General features: G+C 39.2%; 1 protein-coding gene across 3 annotated transcripts in view; it reads right to left on the bottom strand.

Annotated features, from left to right (window-relative positions):
* LOC124302586 (homeobox protein dve-1) overlaps positions 1 to 25,933 on the bottom strand; it is a 78,723-nt gene that overhangs the window by 46,535 nt on the left and 6,255 nt on the right. The window contains exons 1-2 of one of the 3 annotated variants that reach the window (XM_046758895.1): positions 9,536 to 10,163; positions 9,001 to 9,063 (exon numbers count right to left, since the gene is read on the bottom strand). The exons of 1 other annotated variant lie outside the window; for it this stretch is intronic. In XM_046758895.1, the coding sequence (XP_046614851.1) occupies positions 9,001 to 9,057 (57 nt within the window). In that variant the 5' untranslated portion in view covers positions 9,058 to 9,063; positions 9,536 to 10,163. Of the gene's footprint in view, positions 1 to 9,000; positions 10,164 to 25,933 lie in introns of those variants that run through there. One more of the 3 variants, XM_046758894.1, reaches the window with a different exon arrangement.

A 25,933-nucleotide genomic window follows, 5' to 3' on the forward strand; every position in this document is an offset into this window, starting at 1 on the left:
AAATTATTACCGTCACCGAAAATTCTATAGTTCTGGATTAAAAAATTTTGCCGCTGTAACCAATAAATCTATCACGTACAATTGTTCTTTTTACATATTTCCTTGCAACTATTGCGATGATTTGATGTTGGTGCATCGATAAATCGACTTCGAGCCCTCATTTGTCTTAAAAAATGTAGTCAACTAAGCAGCTTCAACGTTGTAATAACCGGAAAATATAACATCAACAGCTAAAACGACACTCGGTAGTTACTTGTTCGAAATTATCTTGTGATTCAAACAATGTTCAAGTCGTTATTGCAACGATTCCTATTTCACTAGAATTTCCTGTTCCGAGATCCAAAGTGAAGATCATGGAGGCTATATGACGATGCTGATCGGTTTACCTAAAATATACGAACACGAAGAAAGAAGACAGAAGACTTCTTGCAAGTGATTCGACTTCTGTTTAGGTACGTTGAGTTAATACGGCGTTTGTGATTAAATACGACCCGTTAAGTCTACAGTATCGATATTTCGTGTCGCAATAGTAAATGTAAGAGAAACGAAATAAATGAATAGAGATTTCATGATTCCCCAAGTTTCGGGGCAAGTTATAGATGAAAGATGAAAATTTCGCGGTTGGACTCTTAAGATTTCGAAAAAATGTCCAAGGTTCCGTCGTAATACGTATACGACCGATCCGCGAATCTTTCGTACCTCGACGAGCAGCGAAAGGTGGTATTTTTTCGCTTGTCATGACTGTACCAAACGGTAGAGTGCGAGCTACTGTTTCGGGAGCTGCTCGGAGGTATGCACGGGCAAAAAACACGTCCGACCGCTGAAGACCCACTCATTGCACACGGGTGAAGAGAAGCGGTGAGGGAGAAGAGACCGGCGGCAGCCTGGAGAGCAGTCGGGAGATGGTTAATCCAGCGGGAGCGACGAGGAACGAGATTCGAGTAAGACGGGGCAACAGGTGGAGATGGGATGGGGTTACCGGCTTATCCCGTCTCTCGCATCGGAAAATCCCGCGGGTCTCTCATGCGACGGGAGACAAGCCCGCCACCGGGATAGAAAGACACAGGCTGCAAGCCGACCAACCCCGGATTCGGTGGTTGCCGAGACGTCGAATCGATGCCTCCCGATTTGTTGCGGCTGAGAGAGAGAATTGAATTTTTTACTGTCGGGAGGAAAATGAGGAAATGAAAACCACCGGGAATGCAGATGTCGCTGAGACAGCGGTTTAAATAATGTTGGAATTGTGGAAAAAGAGACGCGGTAAACACTTGATCTGTTTGTTGGTTGAATACATTTTTTCAGTCGAATTTAGACTTCAGCGTCGGTTTATCGCTGCGCAACAGCGTCGAATCAGCGCAGTAATTGCAAGAAAATATATAGAATAGTGACAGGTACTAAATGTTTTGGTTTAAACTACAAAACTCGTATCACGAAATTCAACGCTGTTGATACAAACGATATCGTACAGTTTTTTATTGGCATAATAACGTTGTTATTATTATTCATGTATGTAATTGTTATCGGTTGCAGGAAAATTTGCGGTTTCCTCCAAGTATTTTAGATCTTTGTAAAAAAATGGATAAGAGAAAAGGTGCTGCAAGATATTACCTGAAGATGTTTCTCCTCATTCGGTTAAACCTTCGTGAAACAATTCCTAACGTTTATCTGTTGTAAATCCGTTATTCTTATTTTCGCCTAGTTATCACGTATTGTTATAAATTTTTCAAACCTCAAACCTCAAATATATTTACACAAATTTGCGGCACAAATTACTTTGCACCAAAATCACACAACTGACATGCGTATAAATTTATAAATACAAATGATACCCATCAATTTTTGTTCGCACGAATGAATCTGTCGATAAATTTAATTCGTACAAGAATTAGTTGAAACTATCCTTTTTACCGCGAAATTTCATTTCCGTCCGAAAAATAATTTTCGTTACCATAAATTTGGTAGGAAAAAAAAAAAAAAAAACGATACTAATAATATCATGTTTTCTTTCATATTCAGGATTATTTGCTCGATTCGAATTTGTTTCACATCAATTTTTATTCCTCCTAATTTGTGAAGTAATGAACTTTTCCTGCTCAACCGAATGAAAGCCGATCTTGACGGTAGGAAAAAAAGAATCACTCCGAGTGGTTCAGAAAATATTTCCCTGATTTGTACGGTCAACGACACCCTCGAGATGAATTCGTGATCAATCGATTAATGCGAGAATCATTCCGCTGTATCGGCAGAGAATGCGATTCTGGAGTTGGCAAAAACGTCGAAAGAGAAAGAGATCAAGCAAACCTCCCTCTCTTTTTGCATGATGCAGGTTAAACCGGGAATCCGATACCGGCTGACAATCTTTCCAATAAATGTCTATAACGCGCGTGTGCTTGCAGGATTCGATCGTCACCGCAAAGGCGTCGTTCCAATTGACGAAAACCAATGGTAGCTCCTCACCGATTTCCTGGACCAGCGACTACCTCGACCTCGGCGTAGAATCTCGAGCTGCTGTCGCTGATGGTGATGCTGGCTAGGCGATTGATCAATTGATTTATAAAGATCTATGCCATCTATAAGTCGTTAAGTCTGCTTGGCAAGACGGGACAGCCGCCGTCGGCTTATGTAACTGCATGGCGGGCCGTTTCGACGTTCCTTAGGAGCGCGATGTATATCACATTCGGCAATTTGTTGGAGGTCCTTTTCATTTGCGCGGTTGCAGCGACGATCGGGACGAAGAAACGTTTTGACGACGACGGAAAGAAGCGTCGGAATGAATAAATTTCGTTTTTTTTTTTTTTTAATAAACATGAAACCTGTAAATAAACTATAAATTCAACACAAAAAGCCTGAGATCTGAATAATATGCAATAAAACGTCAATTTTCTGTCATTTAATTCATTTACAACAGATTCCGAGGTTGGCCTCCAGGTGTCGCATCAAGCGAAACCCTCTCGCAACAACAGTGATGAGACATTGTAAGGCTGTCTGACGACTCGTAACAGCGCATCAGTGTGAAATGAATTTAGCACGAGCATCGTCGAGGAGCAAACTTGGCACAATGCGTTTTGAGATGAAATTAGATTTTTTAACATAGACAGGATCATAAACTGACGTTATAAAGCGACTGTGCGATTTTTAACGTAATCTCAAATTTCTAAATCCAGAAATGTTTCATTGAAACAAAATTTAACGACCACGAATTCAATCAGTATACCAACACAACTTTGGCTTTAATCAAGTTGATCTCTAATTTCTATCTTCTACAAACAGCATGAATTATTCACATTTTATACACCAAGTCATAAGGAACGAGAACTACAAAGATGCTGTGAAAAAACCTGTTACAAAGATGCTAGTAATATAAATACAACAACGCAATTATCCAGACTCAACAGCAGCTGGAAAACTTGACGACTACATATTAAGTTCGACGAAGCTTTGGAAAACAACATTTATCAAACTCCCGCACTTTTCCGGTTTTGATACGGCGGTCAACTCAAATCTTATAAAATCATTATCGACGAATCCCCGCATAGAATTTCATTACATCCGATCTATTGGTGTCAATTCATCCCTGGCATCCTGAATTTTTTCAACATTTTCCATCCGCGGATTCAAAACGGACCGAGGGTAAAAAGTGCCTTGTATAATCGTACAAAGAATCGAACGTGTAGCGAATCGTTCGAAATCCTCATTATCTCGGATTGTATAATTTACAATTTTCACAATTTTTGAAAAACAAAGAAAAAAAAAACAACGTTTTTCTTTCGAACGCAATTGGTCAATACAACTTCGGTGATGCCGGCACGGAGGGCGCCTGTAAAATCTAGCGATATTATCGCTTACGTACCTATAGAGGCGCTAATCTCATCGGTCGTTTCGATAACAAATTCGAATACCCTTGTATACATATAGATATAAATATATATATACATATATATACATATATATAAATAATACGTGTAACGTACACACATGTGTCAGGTATATCCAACGAGCGTTGATCAGATATATCTCAGTAATTGAGACGTTTGGAGTGGTTTCAGGTACCCGAAAAGATAATCCACGGATTAAAAGATACCGAACGATACATGGTACATAATACCGTTATATAAATCAGATTTCGTCCATAGACGACCGTTTTATACCCACACGCGCGTACGTACGGAATTACAAACGCTGCTGCTGCCGGCGCCGGCGATGCTACTCGCTTTGTACGCGCGAACCGGCCAACACAACTGGGTCCCAAATACGTTTGATGTATCGGCACTCGGCAAACGGATAGACGGATTACAATCATTCCGCCGTACTAGGGTGGTCAAATACCGTGACCATGCGTGTCTGCCTGCCTGCTTGCTCGCCGAGCGTTCTTCGTCACCGCCTCAGAACTTTGCGGTCGTAACTCGAGCCCCGACCGTGGTCGATTTCACGAAATTAACAAGAAAATACGGAGCTAAGAATCGTCGAATATTAGCGCCAATTTAAGATATCGCAGCTCGTCAGAGCTGTAAATCATAAACGGTTGAGTTGTCCGATTTAACGAAATTTGTGAACGCAACTTACGGAATTATAGCGAGTCTGTATCCGCCAGGAAACAAACTGCAGTGAACGATAGATCTGTACCGAAATGAACGAAATTAAATGTCAATTAGCAATGCCGCAATATATTTTCGCGCCTGGAATTTCCGATTGTGAGACAATTGGGAAGAACGTTTCTGAATGCCGAATTTTTCGACCTCCGGTCTCGTGGCAGTTCGATTAGATTTCTATAAAGCGTTTTAAACAGTTTTATAACAAGCCTAAAAACGATCCTGAATGACGAAATAATACATCAGGGGTTGGTTTTCAAAATATGTTTCATTTTGAGGCACGTGTTACAAAATGCACAGTAGCCGAATGACAAGATAACGGGTTAATTATCGGTAAACTTGCGAACATTAAACGAAGCTCTAAATTGAGAGAATTAATCTCTTGCATGATTTAAATTTTATTGCAGCATTTTAGTACTATGATTAACTTCCAGACGAGTTTAAATCACCGAATATTCCGTGTGCATTGTGATTAATATATAAGACCGACAAAGTTGCTCTCTAGATTAATCGTCCGCTATGCGATGACTGTCCCAGGATTCGACATGCTGTAGAAGTAACTTCGAAAGCTTCGTGAAAATTACTGAAGAATATATGAATTGTACCAATTATCGTCCGTCCAAAAAAAAAAAAAAAAAAAACGTAGCATTTTTTAGAATTTCATTCGAGTCGAATAGTTTTCTCATTATAGGATAAGTCTGGAGGTATATTTGATAAAATTATTTGAATTAAATGCACCATTATAGAACACACGATGGTTAAGGCCTTAGGCCATTATAGAATTTTCGAAAAGTCGATTTTTTTTTTCTCAAATAGTCCCCTAGGACCTCAAAAATGATGTCCCCAAAAGATAATGGCCGGGAAAAATCTCCAAGTACTCCGTTATCGAAAGGACGCTAATCGACAAACACTCGTTCTTCTCGATACTTCTGTGAACTTTCATTTCTTTTTCCCTGTGTAATTATTGATTTGTTTTTACAATGAGTGACAAAGTGGTACACAGTGAGAAGAAAGGAGGCAAAACGGCATCTGGCAACAGCAAAAGACGATAATCTGAAAGGCCAATTGTATGGTGCAGGCTTCGCAGATTAAAGGTATGGCAAAATTATTCATGATTTTCTACTATTCAAAACTTCAAACGCGTTTATCTCAAAACCGCATTTTTCAAGTTGGCCGGAAACATAACTCCGATAATTTTCAACCGACTCACTTGAAACTTAGAATATATCTTAAAAAATACATTGTCTATGGAAGTACGTAGGATTTTTTTTTTCATATTTTATAGTTCATTTGTTATTAACAATTATCTGACGATTTTTTAGGTAAATTTTTCACTTTCCACTTTAGAAGTGCGCCATTTGGCCAAAAATCAATATATCGAAAAAATCCTACGTACTTCTATAGCGGTTATTATATATAATTGAAAAAAATTTATTGGCTTTTCATAAATCAAAAATTACAGGAGCTGTTACTCCGGCCGTGGACCCGGGAAAACCGAAGACGTCATCGCAAAAACGCTGCGCAGCCACCATTTTGCAATTAATCGCTTCAAAAAAATTATTGTATACAGTCAGTGATATGTATAATAAATACCTACTTCTGTAATCTCGATTTATTTTGTAATATTTCTGAAAAAAAATCCTCAAAAAGCCTATTTTTTCCGGCCTCTAGAGTGGCCTAAGGCCTTGAACAGAAATCGCGAATTATCAAGATGCAAAAATATTGCGGTGAAGTAGTAACAGAAACGAGAACGGACGTTTCAACAAAACTTTGCGAGTTTTTTCCTTGTAACGAAGGAAATTTTTTAACAAATAAAACAACTTGGAATCTTGTTTTACAAAGAATACAAATATACATGCTACACTTTCAACTCTACGATTTTGAAAACCAGTAAAAACGAGAATTCAGAGAAAAATCATATACTTTTAAAATTATTATCGGATTTCGGTGTTCAAGATTTTTAAACTTCAGACAACATTCAACACGGAATTGACAAAGTTAAAAGTGTAACAGTAAAAACCTCGAACATCGCTGCACAGGAAAAAGTTGGTTCTACTTTGCGAAAAGATTTTTTTAAATCCTGGTGATAAAATTTTCGCAGAATCGTACAACTACAATCATTGTACCTACTTATTCGTTTCGAAAAGATGATAAAAATGAAACAGCTACAGGGTGAAGAAAAAGTGTGATAAAGAGAAGAAGGAAAAAAACGAGAGGCCATTGACTCGAAAATCTAACGAAAAATTCCAATTCGTTAATATCGATCCCGAGTGATTTCCAGTGATTTCGAATGATCTCCGAGTATTCTAGGCGATTTACTAGCAAGACGGGAGATTAAAATCTTCGGATATCATCGACTCTGCTCAAGTTGATTTCGTATAGAATAGAATGACAAAAAATCCCGCAAAACGGTGAAAGATCATTGAAAATCGATGTTGGGTATAATAACTTGAGGAGTTGAAAATCGGCGAAAACAAACCGCAAGATACGAATCAGCGGAACGTTAACGCGTCGAAACCATGGATTCGTCGTTGCTTGAAAGAATATTTCGGTAATCGAAGCTCCTTCGAATTGCACCTCGGATAAAAAACGAAGGACCCGGCGTCGTTGCCCGGTGTGTGTAAAACGCGGCGCGCCGTTGGGATACGGGATGGCTTCGGAGCCCGGGAAGAGAAGACAGGAAGAAGGCTGGGGCAGGCACATCCGTAGCGTGTCCACGGGGCCGTGACACCCTCGCCCGTCGCTGGTACCCGAAAGCCTAAACCCGAGCCGTTGAGCCGAGGATTATCCGCCTCTATCTCGTCGAGCCGCGCATTTGTATCATGGAAGAGTTTTTTAGCCGCTGCTTTTAGCCTCCGTTCACCGCCCTCGGGATAAAATAATCTTCGAGTTTGATTCGGGCCGGCGTTCGAGGCCTCGAATCCCTTTTATCGAAGCTAGAGACTGCAGAGAGTTGCACGAGGATCGTGTACAAGTAATTATTTACCTAGTGTGGTTGTGATTCGAAGTTTAAAAATTTTATTCGAGTCAAAGGCGAGGCACTCGATAAGAGTGAGATTGAAAATGTCTGGAAAATTAACGGAAAAGCTTTAGAGAATTAGGAAGGACCTCGCATTTTATAATTGGCTAAAATCTCACGCTCAGTTTTCAATCCAAGGAAGTGACATTTCATTTGACAAAACTCACAGAGTGAGCACTATATTTTCTGCTTAGTACAACGTTCAATCTATTTTGTTTAGTTTACAATATTGTATCGCTGGATTGAGATATGAACATAGATTTTATACAGTTGAGAGTTTTAAAAGAAAATGTATTACGTGCAATTGTGATTGATAAGGATATAGTAACATTTACTAAACTTTCTGATCTCAATCTCATTTTTTTTCATACCCAATATCGCACTATTTTTCTGTTACTTATGGTAAACAACAACTCTGGTTCGATACCGTACAGTGTAAATCAAGTAAAAAAATTTCTGCGTGTAAAAAGTAATCTTTGAGATGAAAATAGTAATTTTTTCAAATATTTCGCAGATCTTGACATCAATTCATATTTGTTTTAACCCATAATGTTGACGACTGAGTGACAATCAATGAGTCGCAACACGTGGATTTAATTCAACATTCGCAACATTGATCGGAAATGTTTCATTCCTTTTAACGCGTGGGCGAGTCAAATTGCGTGAGAGACACTGTGATTTTTAATAAATAACAATGCAGTTTTTCAGGAATAGCAATATAGCAGAACATACTGACACGTTTCGTAAGCTCAACTACTTCAAAATTGTACTAATTAATATTTTCCCGCTCATTTCAACAGATTTCGAGTAAATATTTCAATTTCGATTAAAAATCCTGCGTATACATTGATTACTACATATTTCGTACGATTCAAAGTCAATAAAAACACGTCACGCGTGCAAGCAATTTCGGAAGCGTGCAGCGAGATAGTAATTCGAAGTGGAGTGTAAAAATTTCGTCTTCGCGACATCTTGAGTAACAGTTTTTAGCGATATAACGGTCGGAGGTCTGACGAAGGAGTTTGTTAGATGGCCCAGGCGAATCTCCTTACGGCTGACGAAACTGGAGTAGGTAGACCCGATTTCTTATCGCTGTACGAGGATTGAGTCGTCGTTCGTTTAACAAGTGGATCGCAGTGACGGCGAGAAATTTCACTGCCGTTTCAGCGTTCCAATCTCGAGTTGAGTTATTGAAATAGTCTGGTTTAAAAACTTTGTAAAATGAAAAAGAACGATATCGCTGCGTGATCTGTTCGAAAAATTTAGCTGACAGTGATTAAATACGCGTTCTGGATAGGTTGAATCATAAATATCATTACACTCCGCTCGTAATCTGCACAGCGATCGTGCGTTGAGAAAAGATAAGACGGAGGCGTTGCCTTAAAATCTTACCTGAACTTGATCAGGTTTCGTATTAGCGGCCACCCATGCCTCGGCGAAGGTCTCCATAGCGCTCTGAAAATCCATTCCCCTTATTATTTTAGATGTCCCAAAAATCCAGTCCCGACGTCGCAGGCATGTTTGTCGGCGGTTGGAAAAAACGAGAGAAAACAAATGTCACCACACACTTTCACCCCGTTTCGTATCGGCTCTGCAATTCTCTCTGCTTTTAGAACCGGCCCGCGTTTTTTCCCGCTCTCGCCCGATTACAAACGTTTATACGGGGATTTAAACTTGGCGCCAAAACACCGAGGGAGGATGGGTATACGGCTCGGCGGGCGATTCAAAGCCCGCTGCCTTTCCCCCTCGCACAAGTCTACAGCGAAACACAACCGAATTACGATTACTCTTCGCCGTTATTTCAATTACGATTACAATGCGGCTGGTTCGTCTTGCGGTTAAGTTCACGTAACAAATCTAACAATGGAACAACAACGTTGCCTTCTCAACGCGTCAACATATTAATACAGTATTTGATAAAGTTTACCAATCGATTCTCCGAGTACAGAAGAAATTTCAAAGGTACCGTCACACGTCATAGAAACACACTTTTTCCTTTTTGATCGTTCAATATCCCGAAAATACCTGCACGTACGTATAACCAGTCACGATTTTTCAAACCTACATAAATCTCGATCCACAGTCTAAATCGGTTGGTTTAACAAAAGTGTTGCAGGTACTAAAAAACTACGATCCGATTCCCTCCAATATTTCATCCCCGATCCTCTTCGGAGTGTTTTTCTCCCCCCCTCCCCGCCCCCCTCTCGCTCTCTCTCTCTCTCTCTTTCCAACGATTCGAATTACGATCTCGCGTTTGCACCGCGAACCGAATGCAGGCTATCAGATTTTGAACCCGCGTTCTCGGAGTCGTCGGTTCCTTTTCTTAACTGCGTCGTCTATCAAAGCTGCCGCTGGCTTTGGAAGCGTGTTCGAACCGAGCGTGCGAGCTCCCGAATAGCGTTCGTGTGCGACGGCGCCTCGCGCGCGACTGTGACTGTGCGCTGATCGAAAGCGTCGCGGCGCCCTCGATCCTCCCCGATCCTCCCCGCCGACTAGCCGTTGCGGATCGTCGCGCGCTTCGCATCCCCGCGTCAGTTTCCCGGGAACGGAACGTAGAACCGCGTCCGAGTCAACCCCTGAGGTTCCCGGCCTCCGAGGGGTGTGTCTTGGGACAAGGCACGCGTCCTCTGCGACGCCGCCGCCGCGACGCCGAAGAGAGAGAGACGATGACCACTGACAGCGGGGGTGGATTGGCACTGCCTCTTGCTAAACGCACCTCCGTGTCTCATCCGTTTCGGCTGGTTTCGGGTGGGGGGGAGGGCGTCTTGGGTTCACGGTTTGCGGAAAACCGTGCATGGAAATTTAAAATGTTTTTATACATGTATGTAGACCTGACGCGGATGTCAGCATGGATCTCTTGATCCAATGATCGCTCAAGGATGTACACTCATATACGTACAGTCCAGGCAAAGAGCTGTGAACAGAGAAATATCGTAGAGCGAAGGTTCGAAAGTACAGCTGAAGATGTTCCTTGGGTTGGATTTTGTTGGAACGATATTCCCTTGAAGAAGCAAAATCAATGTTTCAAACCATACGTTTCAGCTACAATAGCATAATTGTTGATGGATGTGAAGAGATCCCAGTGTTAAATCATTTCGGAAATGAAAAAATCGCGTAGTATGAACGATTTAAACGAACTAAGGCTCATTTTGATCGTGAAGGAATTGGATCTCTTCAAAGTCATCGATCTTTGCGTAATTTTTTTCTATGTTAACATAATATTGTTTGAAATGAGTTCAAGTCGATCGACTTTGGTAGCACTTTTATGCCTTCCTTACGTCATAATAAATTGTGACTCAACAGCTCTTCAACTTTACTGTACGTTTCATACATCCTTAATACGTAATAACAAATAAGTGAGTGAACAAAGGTTTCAAATTTGCAACTGTGAAAGTATGAACCAGATTGGTTAATCAAAAATCTATACTTTTGGACTATTTTATTGCCAGACATTACCATACTATTATCTACAACATTGCACCGATATTGATGGTAATCAACAAGTGTAAACATTGGATCCACTAATGAGAAAAATGGAAATCCGTGTCCGTGAATTTGTACAAAGTCAGGTGAAGGTCCCGTACATCCTTCATATTTCAAGAAATATCAAAATATTTTTTTTTTTGAAAGATTGCACGAGCTTTGAAAAAATATCAAGTGATTTCAGCAATTTCTCGGTATCTTATACTTTCATGCTTTCGATCGATTTCACGTATATGATTCAATTACGTCACGGGATTTTAGAATATTCTCGCCTTTTGAAAATATTTTACTGGATTCTTATTGATATCTTAAGATTGCGAAAATTTCAAATAATTTTGATAAATTTTATGGGGTTACGAAATAGATGTACAGTTGATTGAAAAAAATTTTAAGCGATTTTAAAGCGTATAACAAATTCCATCGACTGTTGCGAAAGAGGACGATTACTAAGAGACGGGATAATCTCTGAAAAAGCTATTCCGAAAGATTGAAATTCCAGATAATTTCGAGCAATTACCATTCCCAAATATTTCGAAACATGAAATCCTTCTGACTGATGAGCTTCTATACAATAAATCAACTCGATACGTTCGTACCTTAAACAAAAAAGTGTCACCTATTAATTTAAATTCGCTTGAAATCATTTTCATTGATTTCTGATTACGTATAATACATTAATTAATTATTTTCTCTCCATCGTTATGGAAACCGCACATTTTTCTTCTTGCAGATAACATATAATAATAATAAAAGAGTTAAATGATCCGACAGAAAATATTGCCTACAGGCAATCTCTGTGCTCGATTACAGTTATCAGTAATACAAATGCAGTACGGATGGATATGTTAATTATACAGAGGAAATTTGTCGCCGGGGATTTTAATCGTCTGCGGAAGAATGATACATAGGTTCGCACATATATATGTAGGCGTGTGTGCGCATATTTTATATACTTCCGGCTTTAATACGATACTAATTTTTGCGAGTTACGTAACTTATTGTTAAACACGCGGGATGAATAAAAGCTAAATATGAAATCAGGAATGAAGCAGAGGATGCGGGAAAAGTTGAGGACAAAAAAAAACAAAAAAAAAAAAAAAATAAAAAATTGAAGAATGAAATTAATAAAAATTTGTAAATGATCGTTTCATTCGCTCTGCGATTAATTTATCAAATTCTAAATCATCATTACGAACAGTTGCCTCGGTATTGTTTAAAGGTCAAAAATACTATTTCCAGATTAGACGAATAATTGACGAAGCATTAAATAATTTGAAAATAAAAACTTGCATTATTGCTTATACAAAAATGACTCCTTTTTATTTCCACTCTATCCAATTTGCCGATTTATTTTCCTTCTTCTTCGCATCTGCTGCAGGATTTTGCGTACAGTATAGACTTTGCAAGACTCTGAGAATAATTCCTGTCTATTCAATGGAGATGAGAGTCGATGGATGTCGACAATTTCTGTAAATATAGTCTCTCCGTTTTTCCCCTCGTCTCCGTCAGGGAGACTACAACAGTGTTTCACGCTCGGGAAATCCAATATCTCAAGACTTCTTCACCCACCTTCACGCATGGATAGGTACGTAAAATTCCTTCAACGCGTGTCTATGCGAGGCTAGACAATGGATTTCGCACGTGACAGGATTAAAGCTCGACCTCATCTTTGTCTCCGAGTTTATCAGAGGCTGCATTCTGCAAGTTCAACAGGATTTCCCGCCAAAAACTCTCCTCAATGTAAGTGAATCAGTTTTAAAATGAACCGAAAATTTAAAGGAAAAACATGCGACGAAACAGTTAATCCTTGTGAAAATTGAACGATATTTGTTCACACGAATATCAATATTTTCATACCAGCAGAAAGTATAATTTTTCACACCACAGGGAGAGAAATTTCTAGTTAAAGTTACTTTACAATTATCCATTATTGTTCCTTTCTACAATAACCGAAAAACATTGTCTTTAGTACGTACGTAATGGAAATGAGTTTAGTAGTTGTAATCAGAAAATACAGTATGTGACGTTATTCTTTTTGATTATAGCCACTTATATTGCATATCTATATTTTTTTTTTTATAGGAAAAAAATTATTTAAGGTCGGTAATCAGTTTTTCAATAATCGCTAAATTCCAACAATATTTGAAATAGTGACTAATTATGGTGAAATTTTCTAGCATTCACTATAACAAATGAAATTTTTTTTCCTTGTAACCAAATGCACCTCGTCGAACTGGCATGAGAATCCACGATTCTAGCCACTGGCAAAATCATAAAAATGTCAATTGGGACCTGATAATTATATAATTAAATATCTGGATGCACGTTGATCACACAAGTTTTTGGAATATTTTGGGTTTAGATAATTTAAGTTACGGAAATCACGATGTTTAGTAGCCAAGATAAGACCAATAGCTACGGATATACGTGACAGAGTAAATTATTAGGCACTCAAGTATTAACGAATAGACCATTTTGCAAATTACAATTAATCAAGCCCGCGCATTCGCTATTATATATAAATTGTATATAAATGCGAGGGCTCTGAGTGTATCATGAATCAGGGGCTCAGTGAACGCAGATAAATCGTATCTTGAATTTGAAACACAACCATGAATCGAACCGAATTTATAATTTGGAAATCGACCCCGTTCAGAGATAACAGCTCGCCTACTTTTCGCTTCCTTAAGAAAAAGGATTGATTCATGCATTTCTACAGTTATACTCAAAAGCTTCCAGGGTTTTTTTAAGATCTCATATTATTGTTTCCAAAATTTGGATTTACGATCAATGGATAAAAAAATATTCGAAAAGCTGTCGTTCGATTATTAACATCTGTCAATGATATTTGACGATTTCCAGAACATCCCATTTCAATATAATTCACATGGTTTTAAAAGATTCGAAACGTAAATACCGAAAAGAAATTCTCATGATTTTCGAATGATTTCCCATATTATTTGCTACTTTTCGAAAGATTTTTAAAAGAAAAAATTTCGTATGACTTTAAACAACATTCGTTAACGTTGAATTGGAGCTACAGTTTTGATTTATTGTATACCTAAATTTAAAAGCAAATTGAACTTTGTTGCATACTGGCTGCGATGCCCAATTGTGCAATACAATTTGTTTCCACGGCGATAATTTAACAAACCTTACTGTTAAAATAAACGAATAGAAATTTAGCGAAGTCTCTTTTAGTTTGCGGGGCTAAATCTCCTTAATTAAAGAGTCACATCACGTGTACTTAGGAAGGAATCTCAGGAAAAGATAGTTCCGAACTTTGCAACGTACTTACTGTATGAAGATTACAGAAACGCTTTCTAACCTTAGCAATAACGAATAGGTACTAACAGTTTCCCGAATGGGTTCGTTGTATCTCTATGTCATCATATAGCGTTGTTACAACGAAAATGTTATCATGACACCAATTAGGTGATACGTCCGAACATTACCACACAATCATCTATTCAGCGCCTAAAGTACGTAAAAAAAAAAAAATTCGATCGATCGTAACATAAAATAGAATTTTTTTCTGAAGTATTCACACATTTTTGTTACAAACAAAGAATTTTTCGTGCGTCGGAAATATTTTTGTCGTCTTTGCTCGCGCGATTCCTATTTGATTTTTTGAATCATTATCATTCCAACTGTTCAGAATTGAGTACCTTGCTTTCAACATCACAAATTTATTAAACAAATTTTCAGTGGCTAAATTACTGACTTGGCAAAAGAAAAAATTAAAATAACAAATGTATAAACAACTCAACTATCTATATTAAGAAAATGTTTGCAGTGCAAATTCTGTAGCTTCACTTCAACGGCTCACCTAAGTTACGAGTTTTGAAAATGAATATTTGTAATAATCCATCAAATGTCTTTAGTGACTAAACCAATGAATTTACAGACGAAAAATTCACTACAATAGCATAAAAATGCTTCGACCAAAAATCAAGTCCACGCATCACTGTACGTGGTTGAGTGCGAGTAGCAATTGAACCTTTTCCTAAAAAGTAAAATTTCCTCCCCTTTATATAACATATTATCGATTATCAATATGTATAACATACACGGAAAATTTCGAATCACCCTGCAGAACAGTTGAAACAATTCAACGAACCAGCTTATGCTCTCCGGCGGATAAACGCATTCTGCATTTATAAAACAAAGACCCAGCGAAGGCGAGTTACACGAAAAGCTACAGGCACAGGCAAGGGTTCGTCGGTCCAGGGTTGTATAATGGTTTGGTTCAAGGTGGGGGCGGTTAGACGGTGCAACAGCAGCAACAGCAGCATCAGCATCAGCCTGGATGCAGCAATCTGTGTGCAAAGCGGTGATAAAGTTGAAAGCTCGTCCGCGGCTGGTAAGGATGAAACGGGAAGGGGTTTCGGTGAGGGGTGAGGGGTCGGAGAGGGGGGGGGGGGGATGCACCGGAGAGGGCTTAACGATATTCGAGGGGCGTGTCAAGAGGGCGTGTCGCAAGCTTGCGGGCGGAGCCTCCTAGCGAACCACCCCCTCGCCGAGCTTTTCCGAATTTCCACCTCTCTCTCTCTTTCTCCACCACCTTACCCTTCCCCCTTTTTATCATCTCGAGAATTTCCAGAGGCGTTAGGAGCGTCGCGACACGGGGAAAGCACGCAGACCCATTTCGCCAAGGGAGGGAAGGAAGGGCGCGCCGGGCCGGGCAACGTATGCCCAGAGCTAATTTGCCCAAGCTTACGGTAAAATTACGAGCCCCCGCACGATGCATCGGAACATCCTCATCTCCTCGAGGAAGCGGTTCCCGTCTTCTCCTCTCCCCGATGGAACCGTATCCTCCCCCCTCTCTCGCGCTCTCTCTCTATCTCTGTTTTCACCCCCCGTCTATCTCTCTGTAGCTATCTCTCTTGGGGGCTGCTGCTGCGGTTGCGGATGTGTTATCCAAACAGAAAGTACTCTGGAAGATGCCTCGATGTGTTCGAGAAAGTTCTAAACCTTCGGTGATAATAATGCCGAAATTCTTATCAAAGAAAGTCCCGCTGATTGGTTTCAGGATGAACAGATAATTGATGTTGAAATTTTGCGAGTTTCAGAAACTTTCGTTTTCACTTGCAAGCTGAATACTATTTGAAACTTATCGTGACGTAGTCGAAGAAGCTATTCCTCCGTATACGTTAATGCACATTTTTAGTGGTTTGAAAGTTTCATAACTGCAATATAAGTTCCCTAAATTTTTTGAAATTTTCACACTGAATTTGTGATACTTGGTCTATATACTTGCTTTCGATAATTTTATCACCATTGTTAGCTCAACTACATAAAATGCTATGAAAAAAAAAAGAATTTACAAAAATTATCAACGAGAACTCAGTTATCTCGATTTTTCATCTCAAATCGTTTTGAAATGGTGAAAAAAATCTAGTTCATTTGTCTGTTTTTCCTCTGTTGCGTAAATGACTTTGTCCAGGAGACTATTTTCTACAATCTCACTGACAATTCTCATTGTCATGTCAGTATCGCCAAGTATCATTTAATTAGTTTGATCTTGAGCAATAAATAACAACATTCGACCGGCTATTCAGAGAAAATTTTTTAATTTAGCTAGTTTGTAAAAAACACAGTTTTCTCAAAAGAATGAAACACTGTGAAATGAAAGCGAACGAATCCACCATATTTTTTTACCGTATTCGAGCGATTTCGGATAAATAATCAAGTATCCAAGTTCTTGTTTGAAATTTGATTATTTCTTTCTCTTGCATCTTTAATTTGATAAATGTTGGAGGACAGGTCAGGTTTGATTAGGTTTAACCATGTATCATGGACGAGAAATAAAAGAAAATTTAAAACATTTCGCTTGGCTGATATTGAACGTGTATTTATTTTTAAAATCCTTATTTTCATCCAGATACCTTTGGTATTTTTCATGTATCAAATATTTCACGTCGGAAATTTGTTGCATCGTGCTACGCAGACTCAAACATTTGCGAAAATGATTTGTCATACGCCTGAATTATCGACACGCTTGAAATTTATCAAGGATAAACGTTCAACCAATTAATTTCATAATCCAACATCCTCTAATCAGTCTGGATTGCGTATAAAAATTAACAACAATATCTTCATCGCTACGAGGCAATGCTTAGCTGACTGTGATTTCGACGAACAGAGAAACTCTTAATCTATATCTATTGATAAAATCCATTTGATTTCACCGGCTGCCGTGCTAAGCCTTAATCTAATCTTGACCACTGAAGTGAAAACAATACAGCTTTCGGGGCTATACAATCTCTACTCTGACAGAAATTGAAATATCACCTGCGAAAACATTGTTTGTACGTCAAAACTGCAACCGGGTAAATAATTCGTTTCAATGCTATAAAGCATAAATGATTTCAAAATTATTATGAAACAATTTCCATCAAATTATTAAACGATCATATCCGTGAAGATCAACGAATAACTGATATATCCCTAGTAGAAACAGTTTTATTTTAATTTTGTTTTCGTCTTTTTCTATGAACCGGTAAACAGTTTCATTAGTAAAAACGACAGATATCTTTTGAACATCGGTAAACACGTTTTAACATTCTCAATTTTTGATCATTATGATTTTCATACATTTGTTTTCAGCTTGAAGTAAAAATTCACCCGTAACTGACTCTTCGAAAGAACATAATATCTGAAACTTATGCGAGAGTGTTTCAGATCCCGTTCAGCGATGTTTAGAAAATGGGGATAGGATCCAAGATGTTCAGAGTGAAACCTGCGTTAATCTCGTTGAAACTCAATGCCCAATATTATATACTTATATGTATAAGTACATTACATAGACATCGCTAAACAATAATTAAATCGCGAAGATGTATAGATCGGATTTGTCCTCGCATAATCGTGTTTTTAGATATATATAATATACCGTATAATCTACATTAATATACACCAAGGGCACTTCTAGAAGTACAAGCCATGATTATAATACAGATATAATCGACTAATAATGATCCAATAAAGATTACCAGCTGAGGCGGCACTACACTGAACTTTATAACGCTTGAAAACGCTAAGAACGACACGTCCGTTTCTTTTGTAATTCATAATAACTGAACTGTATGCTCCGCCTCTGAATCGAATTAAATTATAAGCTTCGTTATAATGATTGCAGTTTTTTGAATTCAGCCATTACCCAATTATAATCAAAAAGTGCTTATTTTATAATCGATTCCTTCGCGTTGATTTTAATTTGTTAATTTGTTAATTCCTTTTATAGGATCGATGCATGAGAACAGGATTTAAGCGATCTTAACTACAGCAGTCCTTTTATATTCCGTAAATTAACTGACTATATAGTATATGAACTATTCCACCTAATCTTGTATGCAAATCCTGCCTCAATATTTTATATTTTTCTTTCGCGAGTTCTTCACATTATTTAGGTATCAACAAAGAGATATCTCGAGTAAGGAAGATCTCTGACTTCAGTTAATAGGGGTTTTCGTAATTATTAGAGTATGCGGATTTTCAAATTTGCGCTGCAGGAATTCCAGCACCATGATTGTTATAATACAGACGAGGTATGGGATGTACGTGAAGGTGCTCCCCATTTTCGAAATAAAAATATCGGGATGTGATCCCGAATGCGGAGTGTCTTGGAAGTGGGGCGCGTATGTTCCGAGACAAATTGAAAACCATTTGGCGAATCTCCTCAAGCCCTGTGAGTGTTAATAAATTCAGATTTACGACGGCTGCGGAGGGTCATCGACGATGCATACGTATCTTTACGTCGCGAGGTTGTACGTATGCTATATACTTTTACACATATATATACATACATATACACGCATACACGCATATTCGATTCTCGGTAAATTCTCATTTATTGTCTATAGGCTATAACACAGAGGCTGCAGTAAAAATACCGAAACGTATGTATGCTTGTGATTTAACAGATACATCTGAGCGCGCTTACAATTTTATTGCACGTGTTTAAAAATTTACTCCAAATAGAAGAACGGAAGTAGCAAATTTTGTTTATTCCAGTCCGCGAAGTAGATAATTATTGGTATGTAGAGTTTAGAATTTGAAAATTTAATTCGACAGTATTGTGGAATTGTAAAAAGTACGTATATATGTTCTTGAATAATTATGTGAAATATGAAATGGGAATTATCCATACTTGTTAAGAAGAAAATGTTTGAAACGGTAAATGCGAAATACCGTTCGATGTCTTATTTCTCATTTCAGATGTACATGGAGTTCAAGTGAAACCTTTTCAAATAGGTATGTAATACCCACGGTTGGAAATCTACGCACGCATATATTTAACATAGAGACTGCTACCCCTTGTAAATCTATAGATGTTAGTATCACGCGAATCTGAATATCAATATCGAAGGTGTGCCTGAGTTTATTGCAGCAAGCATTGCCGGCTTCCCCTTTTCCTTATTCTAACTCGAAGGACCGAACGATCGTTTCAGTCAATTGTATACGAGTCTATCATACTCCTTCGTATTTTATACACCTGAATAAATGTGTGCTTTCGAACGGGGAAGCAAGAAAATAGGATGCACAACGATGTATTCACAATTCTTCGATCGAAATGCTGGGTTTTCCGATGTAGTCACGAGTATCAAATTCTCGTCACTTGACGTCCGATTTTCGAATTTGCCTGAGAGTAGAGCTAATTTTATTGTTTTATTCATTATTCAGTGGTATCGGAACAATTTTATTAGAATAAACATTTTCTCCGTGTTAAGCAACCGTGAAATTCACTAATTCGACTATATCGGAACTATAAGAAATTGTCTAAAAGCAATGAATGATGACGCGCAAAGAAATTAATTTCACCTTTCAAGATGAAGGTTGAAAATTATTATTATCAAGCGAAAAATATTCTACGTTTCTTGTCAAACCATTAAAATCTGTAAATTTCATAAACTTAAAAAATCGTAAATGAATCGCCGTTCGAAAAAATAATCTGTACAAAATCTAAGAACGTTTTAAAGCTGAGACAGTGACGTATAAAAGCACACGAATTAATCGATATGATCAGGCATGCAAAATATTGGTCAATTAGTTGTCATCAAATTTGAATTTCTCACAAAACGAATCAGATGCATTTGATAATACTTTTCTTCTTTGTTGTTTTTTTCGTTGTTTACTTTATTTATTTTTTTTTCACAATCTAAAACCAATATTCGTGGTTGAAATATCGTCGGAGATATGTAATTTCTAAAATGGTTTAAAAAAGGAGGATAACATTTCCTTCGAGATCATATAAAACGTCACGCGTGCAACACGTTCGTCTTTTACGCATAAAGCGTGTATACAGAACAGCGCGACGGAAACCGCTGCAATTGTCTAATTCTCGACAACGTATGCACGTGAGGGGTGGATGAGGGTGGAGCTTTGCATCCGTGAGTCGTGGGCCAAAGTAAATTTTAATACGTTGTTGAAGCTCCGTCAGAACCGGGGTACCTGATATACTCGTACATACGTGTATGTGCTCGGGGACAGAGAGATGGTAACACCAGCATGAGCTCCCGGCTTGTTCCAACTCCGTCGAACTGGGAAAGCGCTCCGTATAATCCTCGAGCCTTTGAGGAAGAGATAGACAGATAGATGGATATATAGAGAGAGAGAGGGTGGGCGGGAGGGAGGAAGCTGAAGAGGGAATTATCTGCACATTTGACGACGTGCACGGGGACACGTGTGTTCTCCTTTACAAACTCGGTCTGCAAGTTAGGGGGGGGGGGAGGGCTCAAAGGCAAATTTCAGGTTTTGAAATTTGGATTAGAACCCCCACGTGCTGCAGGTCGATGCTCGGGACGAGACGGACGCTGCGTCAAGCTGCTTAGATCATCGCTGTGTGAGAGTTGCAGCCTTTGGAGACGACTACGTTACGCATAATCTCTAGAATCTCTGACCGGCTACACTTGTAATATAATTATGTAATATCGCGTTACGTCCTGTGTCGTCTCCCAGGGAAAGCCCTCGTAATAATTTGATACTGATGAAACGATAAACTGATGTTGAGGATTTATTGAAATATAAAGATATATATATAATATATATATATATATATATATAGTAAAGTAAATATATTACAGATTTAATGTCGGGGTGGCTAGAAAATTTAGTATTGACACGCAATTCAGAATTCATCGCACTAAATATAAATGTTAACTTGTAGCGCGATTACTTATAAAATGAAATTCAAAATACGTGGTTAAGTATTTAAACGCCTGTTATTATCTCGAGCTGTGAACAAAAACTGTTAATTTACACATTCTAGTTTTTGTAATCGTAATCTAAATTACGATTTGATTAGGGTTAACAACATCCGGCTTGTGCGAACACGTGATTTCGTAACTGGTAATACGATGATTGTACAGTCGGAAGTTTGAAAAGATTCGATTGAAAATGTGAACTGCTTTATAAGATACAAATCTTGCGCTAATCTAGAGAAGACTATTTGATATAAATTTTTCGCAATTTTTTGCTCTCCTACTCTTGAGCATCAATCTTGAATTATTGATAAATCGAAATTGTCACACTTAGTATGTTTAAAAATGAAAAAGAAACGAAAATTGTTAATAAGATTGAAATAAATCTGAAAATTGCTTTCGCTCCGTTTATCGATTATAGTCTCCGCAATCAGTATTTCTGTATTAAGTGATTATCAGATCAAAATTTTTCACTCACTGACTTAAACCAGCTACTAATTACTAATGTACGTGTAAAGTCGATGCAAGATAACACTTTCTTCGAAGCATTAATGATTGAGACGTGAATTTCAGCTATCATAACGCATCCGAATTCACGGGAAAAAATTTTGTTCGCTATCAAGACTTCATGCTAACACATTTAACTTTTTTTAAGTATTCGTCGTATATACGTATGAACATACGATCAAGATATATTTGCCTATCACATAAGTGAAAATAAAATCGCACCGGAAGTTTTCTGTAAAATTCTCTACTGAACACCACCAGATAGTCGACTGAAGCTACAATTTTATATTCTTATATGTTCGGAATCTAGTTTCGGTTGCCTATTTGGTGACTTAGTGTGATGAGTTTTCCAGAAAACTCCTGGTATGAAGTGTTATGAGAATGGGTTTTTTTTTTTTTAAATGTTAAAAAAATATCGTATATTCGTTACTGCGATCGAGAACTTCAACCGAGACGAATATTTGTTACATTCGTATCATTGCATCATAAAACAATATAAGTACGTAGTTTACCAAATGAAATATACAGTATAAAAGTATAAAAAACATTCCAATGCAGCATGTCGCTGATTCACTGCTGTAAAAAAAACCATGTTTGCTCAAAATTGTGAATATCAAAACGGCCACAAACACGTTTTTACCAAATGCGCACAACTCGATTATGAGCCGGTCGATCCCGCGGTATCTCCTCGAAGCCTGACGCACCGCAACCCACACGACGTACTCGCGTAGGACGTCGTAAAGTCGGGGGTTAAATTGCTAGAGGCACGCGCCTCGAGAGAAGGGGAAATGCGTGGATTTTACTACATGGGGCGGAAAAGCGCGGACGTCCCGAAGCCGCGCTCCTCGATCATGACGCGGGTTGCTACCAGGGTGAAAAGGGGGGCGTGAAGGGAAGGGGACTAGTCGGGGGATAGGGGGAATGGGAGGGAGAGGATTCGAGAAGCTAAGTGGCGAGGCACGGCAGAGAAGCAAGGGTTAACTCAATAGAGCCGTAAGTCAATTACTTATCGCGAACACCCTGATATACATTGTGGATACCTACGTTCAGCCGTCGAGGCGTATAGACGTCGCGACGCGATTCGACGCCGCGCCTTCAGATACCCGCGACTCGAATGGGAGACCCCCTTGCGGAGAGCGTGAGAGGGAGAGGGAGAGGGAGAGGGAGAGGGAGAGGGCGAGAGAGAGAGAGAGAGAGAGAGATAGATAGAGAGACGCAGTTGCGAGAATATCTTTGATGGACGCTTCTCAAGAAAATTCAGTTAGTTAGCTTTGTGTCCTGCAAAGAGCGACGCCACCTCCCCCCCCCCCGCTCTTCCGGGCTGTCTGCGTCCCCGACTCAATTAAGTTTCCGTTATTAATTAACATCTAATATAGCCTACTCAATTTGTCGCCTCTGTATGTTCTACGCGTATGCGTGCAATCATAACTACATCTGTGTCTCGGTGTATCCTCGTACCATGAAAAAAATGTTCCGTACAACTACGCGAAGTAACAAGCGTTGCGGAAGAGTTGTAACAACATTTAAAAGCTTCGTTCCCCGTCAGTTCTATTAGAATCTAGATACATTATTGAAACCCCCGGGCTCGGTGAGGAAGGACTTAAGGGAACGATGATGCTCTAGGTGTACGCCAAAGGGTTTAAGAAAGGTTTACTTACGGCGAAAAGTATTTGAATTCATTGCAAGGCATTATTTTCTAGCCGGTTGCACGTCAAGTTTTATAAACTTATTTAATTCACGTGCATTCACTTGAAGTCATTGAAGATTTCTATGTCCTGTAAAATCACGGATACTTTAATAAAGTCAACCGGCACAGGTCAATCAACGTGAATGCAAGACAGGGAAACTGGTGTGAACTGACTCGATGTCATTTGAAGTTATTTCAATTCACGTAAAGTAGTAAATTTTGCAGAGGCAGCTGAAATCATTTGAGCATATTTGAGTTATTCGAATGCATGTCATCGAAGTCATATTAAGTATCTTCAAATCTGTCGCGTCGTGTGAATTAATGTAAGGTCGTAGAAGTTTTAAAATTATTTAAAGTCGTTTCAAGACATTTCGAGTCATTCAAAACCATACAAGGTGACTTAAAATGATTTCATCCAAGGTGATGATATCATTTGAAATCGGTTACATTTTCAAGTCGCTCGAAGTGTTGCAGTCTCACAGTTACGCGTGCTGCACCTTACACCACCTAACCCTTAAGTGAAGGCAAAACTCTCACCACCTTAACCGAGCTGGGTATTATTATAATTTGAAAGATAATGTCTGCCGTCTTCCGCACCATATATTAGGATGCAGCATTTAATACCGTGTACCAAGCCTTCCGCAACTTCCGCAGGTGGTGTTTTAGCCCGCGCGGGTTCGTAGGTATAAATGGCGTGTATAATACAGTATATCACGCTGAGAAAACTTCGAGCATAGATAACCTACTTGAAGAGTTAGCCCGCGTACATGCAAATTTCTGAATTATTATGCCATCCCCCACACAAATATATACGTGTATATTATCTCCAACGTCGGGGAATTACGCTACTGCAATGTATTTCACAGGTAGTTATACCGTAGTCCGTATGCATCTTATAAATTTTCCTCAATACCTCCGAGTACGCCATTCGAGTCGGCGTAAATACCGAATCGCTTATCCGTTTGTAATTCCTGCACTGTTGTCACCACTTTTTCAAACTTGCCTTACCGAATCGCAGCTGAATGCGATTTCTTTGTAAAAGCACATTCACTCGTGATGAACCGGAACTTTCGTGCTCAGGAAAAAAGTAGCGTTCGATTTATTTGATGATTGCAGTCGACTTGATAGTTTTATGACCGTTTGTAGATGGAAAGTTGGAATCATCATCGATCTCTTACCCGCAAATGGCGACTCCGAGTGAACATCGAATGCCGAAGATGAAAGGATGTATAGGCATAAGTCAGGTCTCCTGTTCTATCTTGTTAGTCCTGCATCGATGGAAGTCTTGGACCCTACCGGCTCTCAAAGTCCAGACAGAACCGTCGAAGCTTGGTTACCCAGAAGCTGGCTTACCGTTAGTTCGCCTCAGAGTGGTCATTACGACGGCCACTGTGCATCCAACGGTCTTTCGAAATTTCATCCGAGTAAGACGGATTCTAGAATCAGCACAGTGTAACCGTGTTGCCGCAACTTTCCCAATTAGAGGGACTCACCTGCTGAGCTGCGACCCTTCGGGTGCCTGATTATTGCCGCCCTTCTGGCTGACCACCGTTTATCGGCTGGTCAGTTCGAGAGCTTCCAATCCACGTGGTGTTGTGGTCCGTGGTGCTTTTTTTTCCAGTTTTGAGGCAGTTTGGTTGATTGCAATTGTTCTGGTGACTTCTTTTGCTGATTGTCTGTGCTTACCACGTCTTTCGCATTTCAGCATGCAGTTCAGTGAAGATGAAAAACATTTCTTCCCTAAGCCATTGCATTCTATACCAGGTTATTTCGTGAAAATGTCATGTACGCAATTCAACGCCGGATAAATCCGCGTTCATTTATGCAATTCAGGGTGCATCCGACCGATATCAGCCTGCACGCAGGAAACTGAGGATACATTGTACCGAATGTCGATTGGTAAAATGTATCCTGAATTGCATAAATTTATGCGGAAGTACTTTATAAATTGTGCAGTCGACACTATAAATTAGGCATTGAGAAACAGATCACAGGGTTTCTAGCGTAAGGCGGGTTGGTATCGATTAGGGGCTGTCGAAAAATTTGAACCACGAGGGTCGGGTCGAGGGGATGCGGGTGCGTTCCGAGACACGTTTAAAGAATTAAGTCTTGGTAATACGAAAGAAGATTCTCGGAGCCGAGGTCTGAAAGCGAAGCATTGTCTGCATCGTAAGCCTGGCATTCAGTAGCCTCCTGGCTTCGCGTATAAATTGCGATGGAGAACCGGCGAAGGCCGGGCGAAGGGTTGGGCGCGGCGGGGTAGGTTCTACGGGTCAGGGGTAATGGGGCGCGGAGAGGGACGGAGAAATAAGAAATTAAGAGAGAGTCTTAGAGAGAATAAAGCTAAGAATTAAGACGGGAGCGAAGAGAAGTAGAATGGAATGAGCCGCGGGGCTTAAGGACCCTGGATTGTTACTCGCGGGTCATTTAACAAAACAATTTCGAG

The sequence above is a fragment of the Neodiprion virginianus genome, chromosome 4 (assembly GCF_021901495.1).
Source record: "Neodiprion virginianus isolate iyNeoVirg1 chromosome 4, iyNeoVirg1.1, whole genome shotgun sequence".
Classification (NCBI taxonomy): domain Eukaryota; kingdom Metazoa; phylum Arthropoda; class Insecta; order Hymenoptera; family Diprionidae; genus Neodiprion; species Neodiprion virginianus.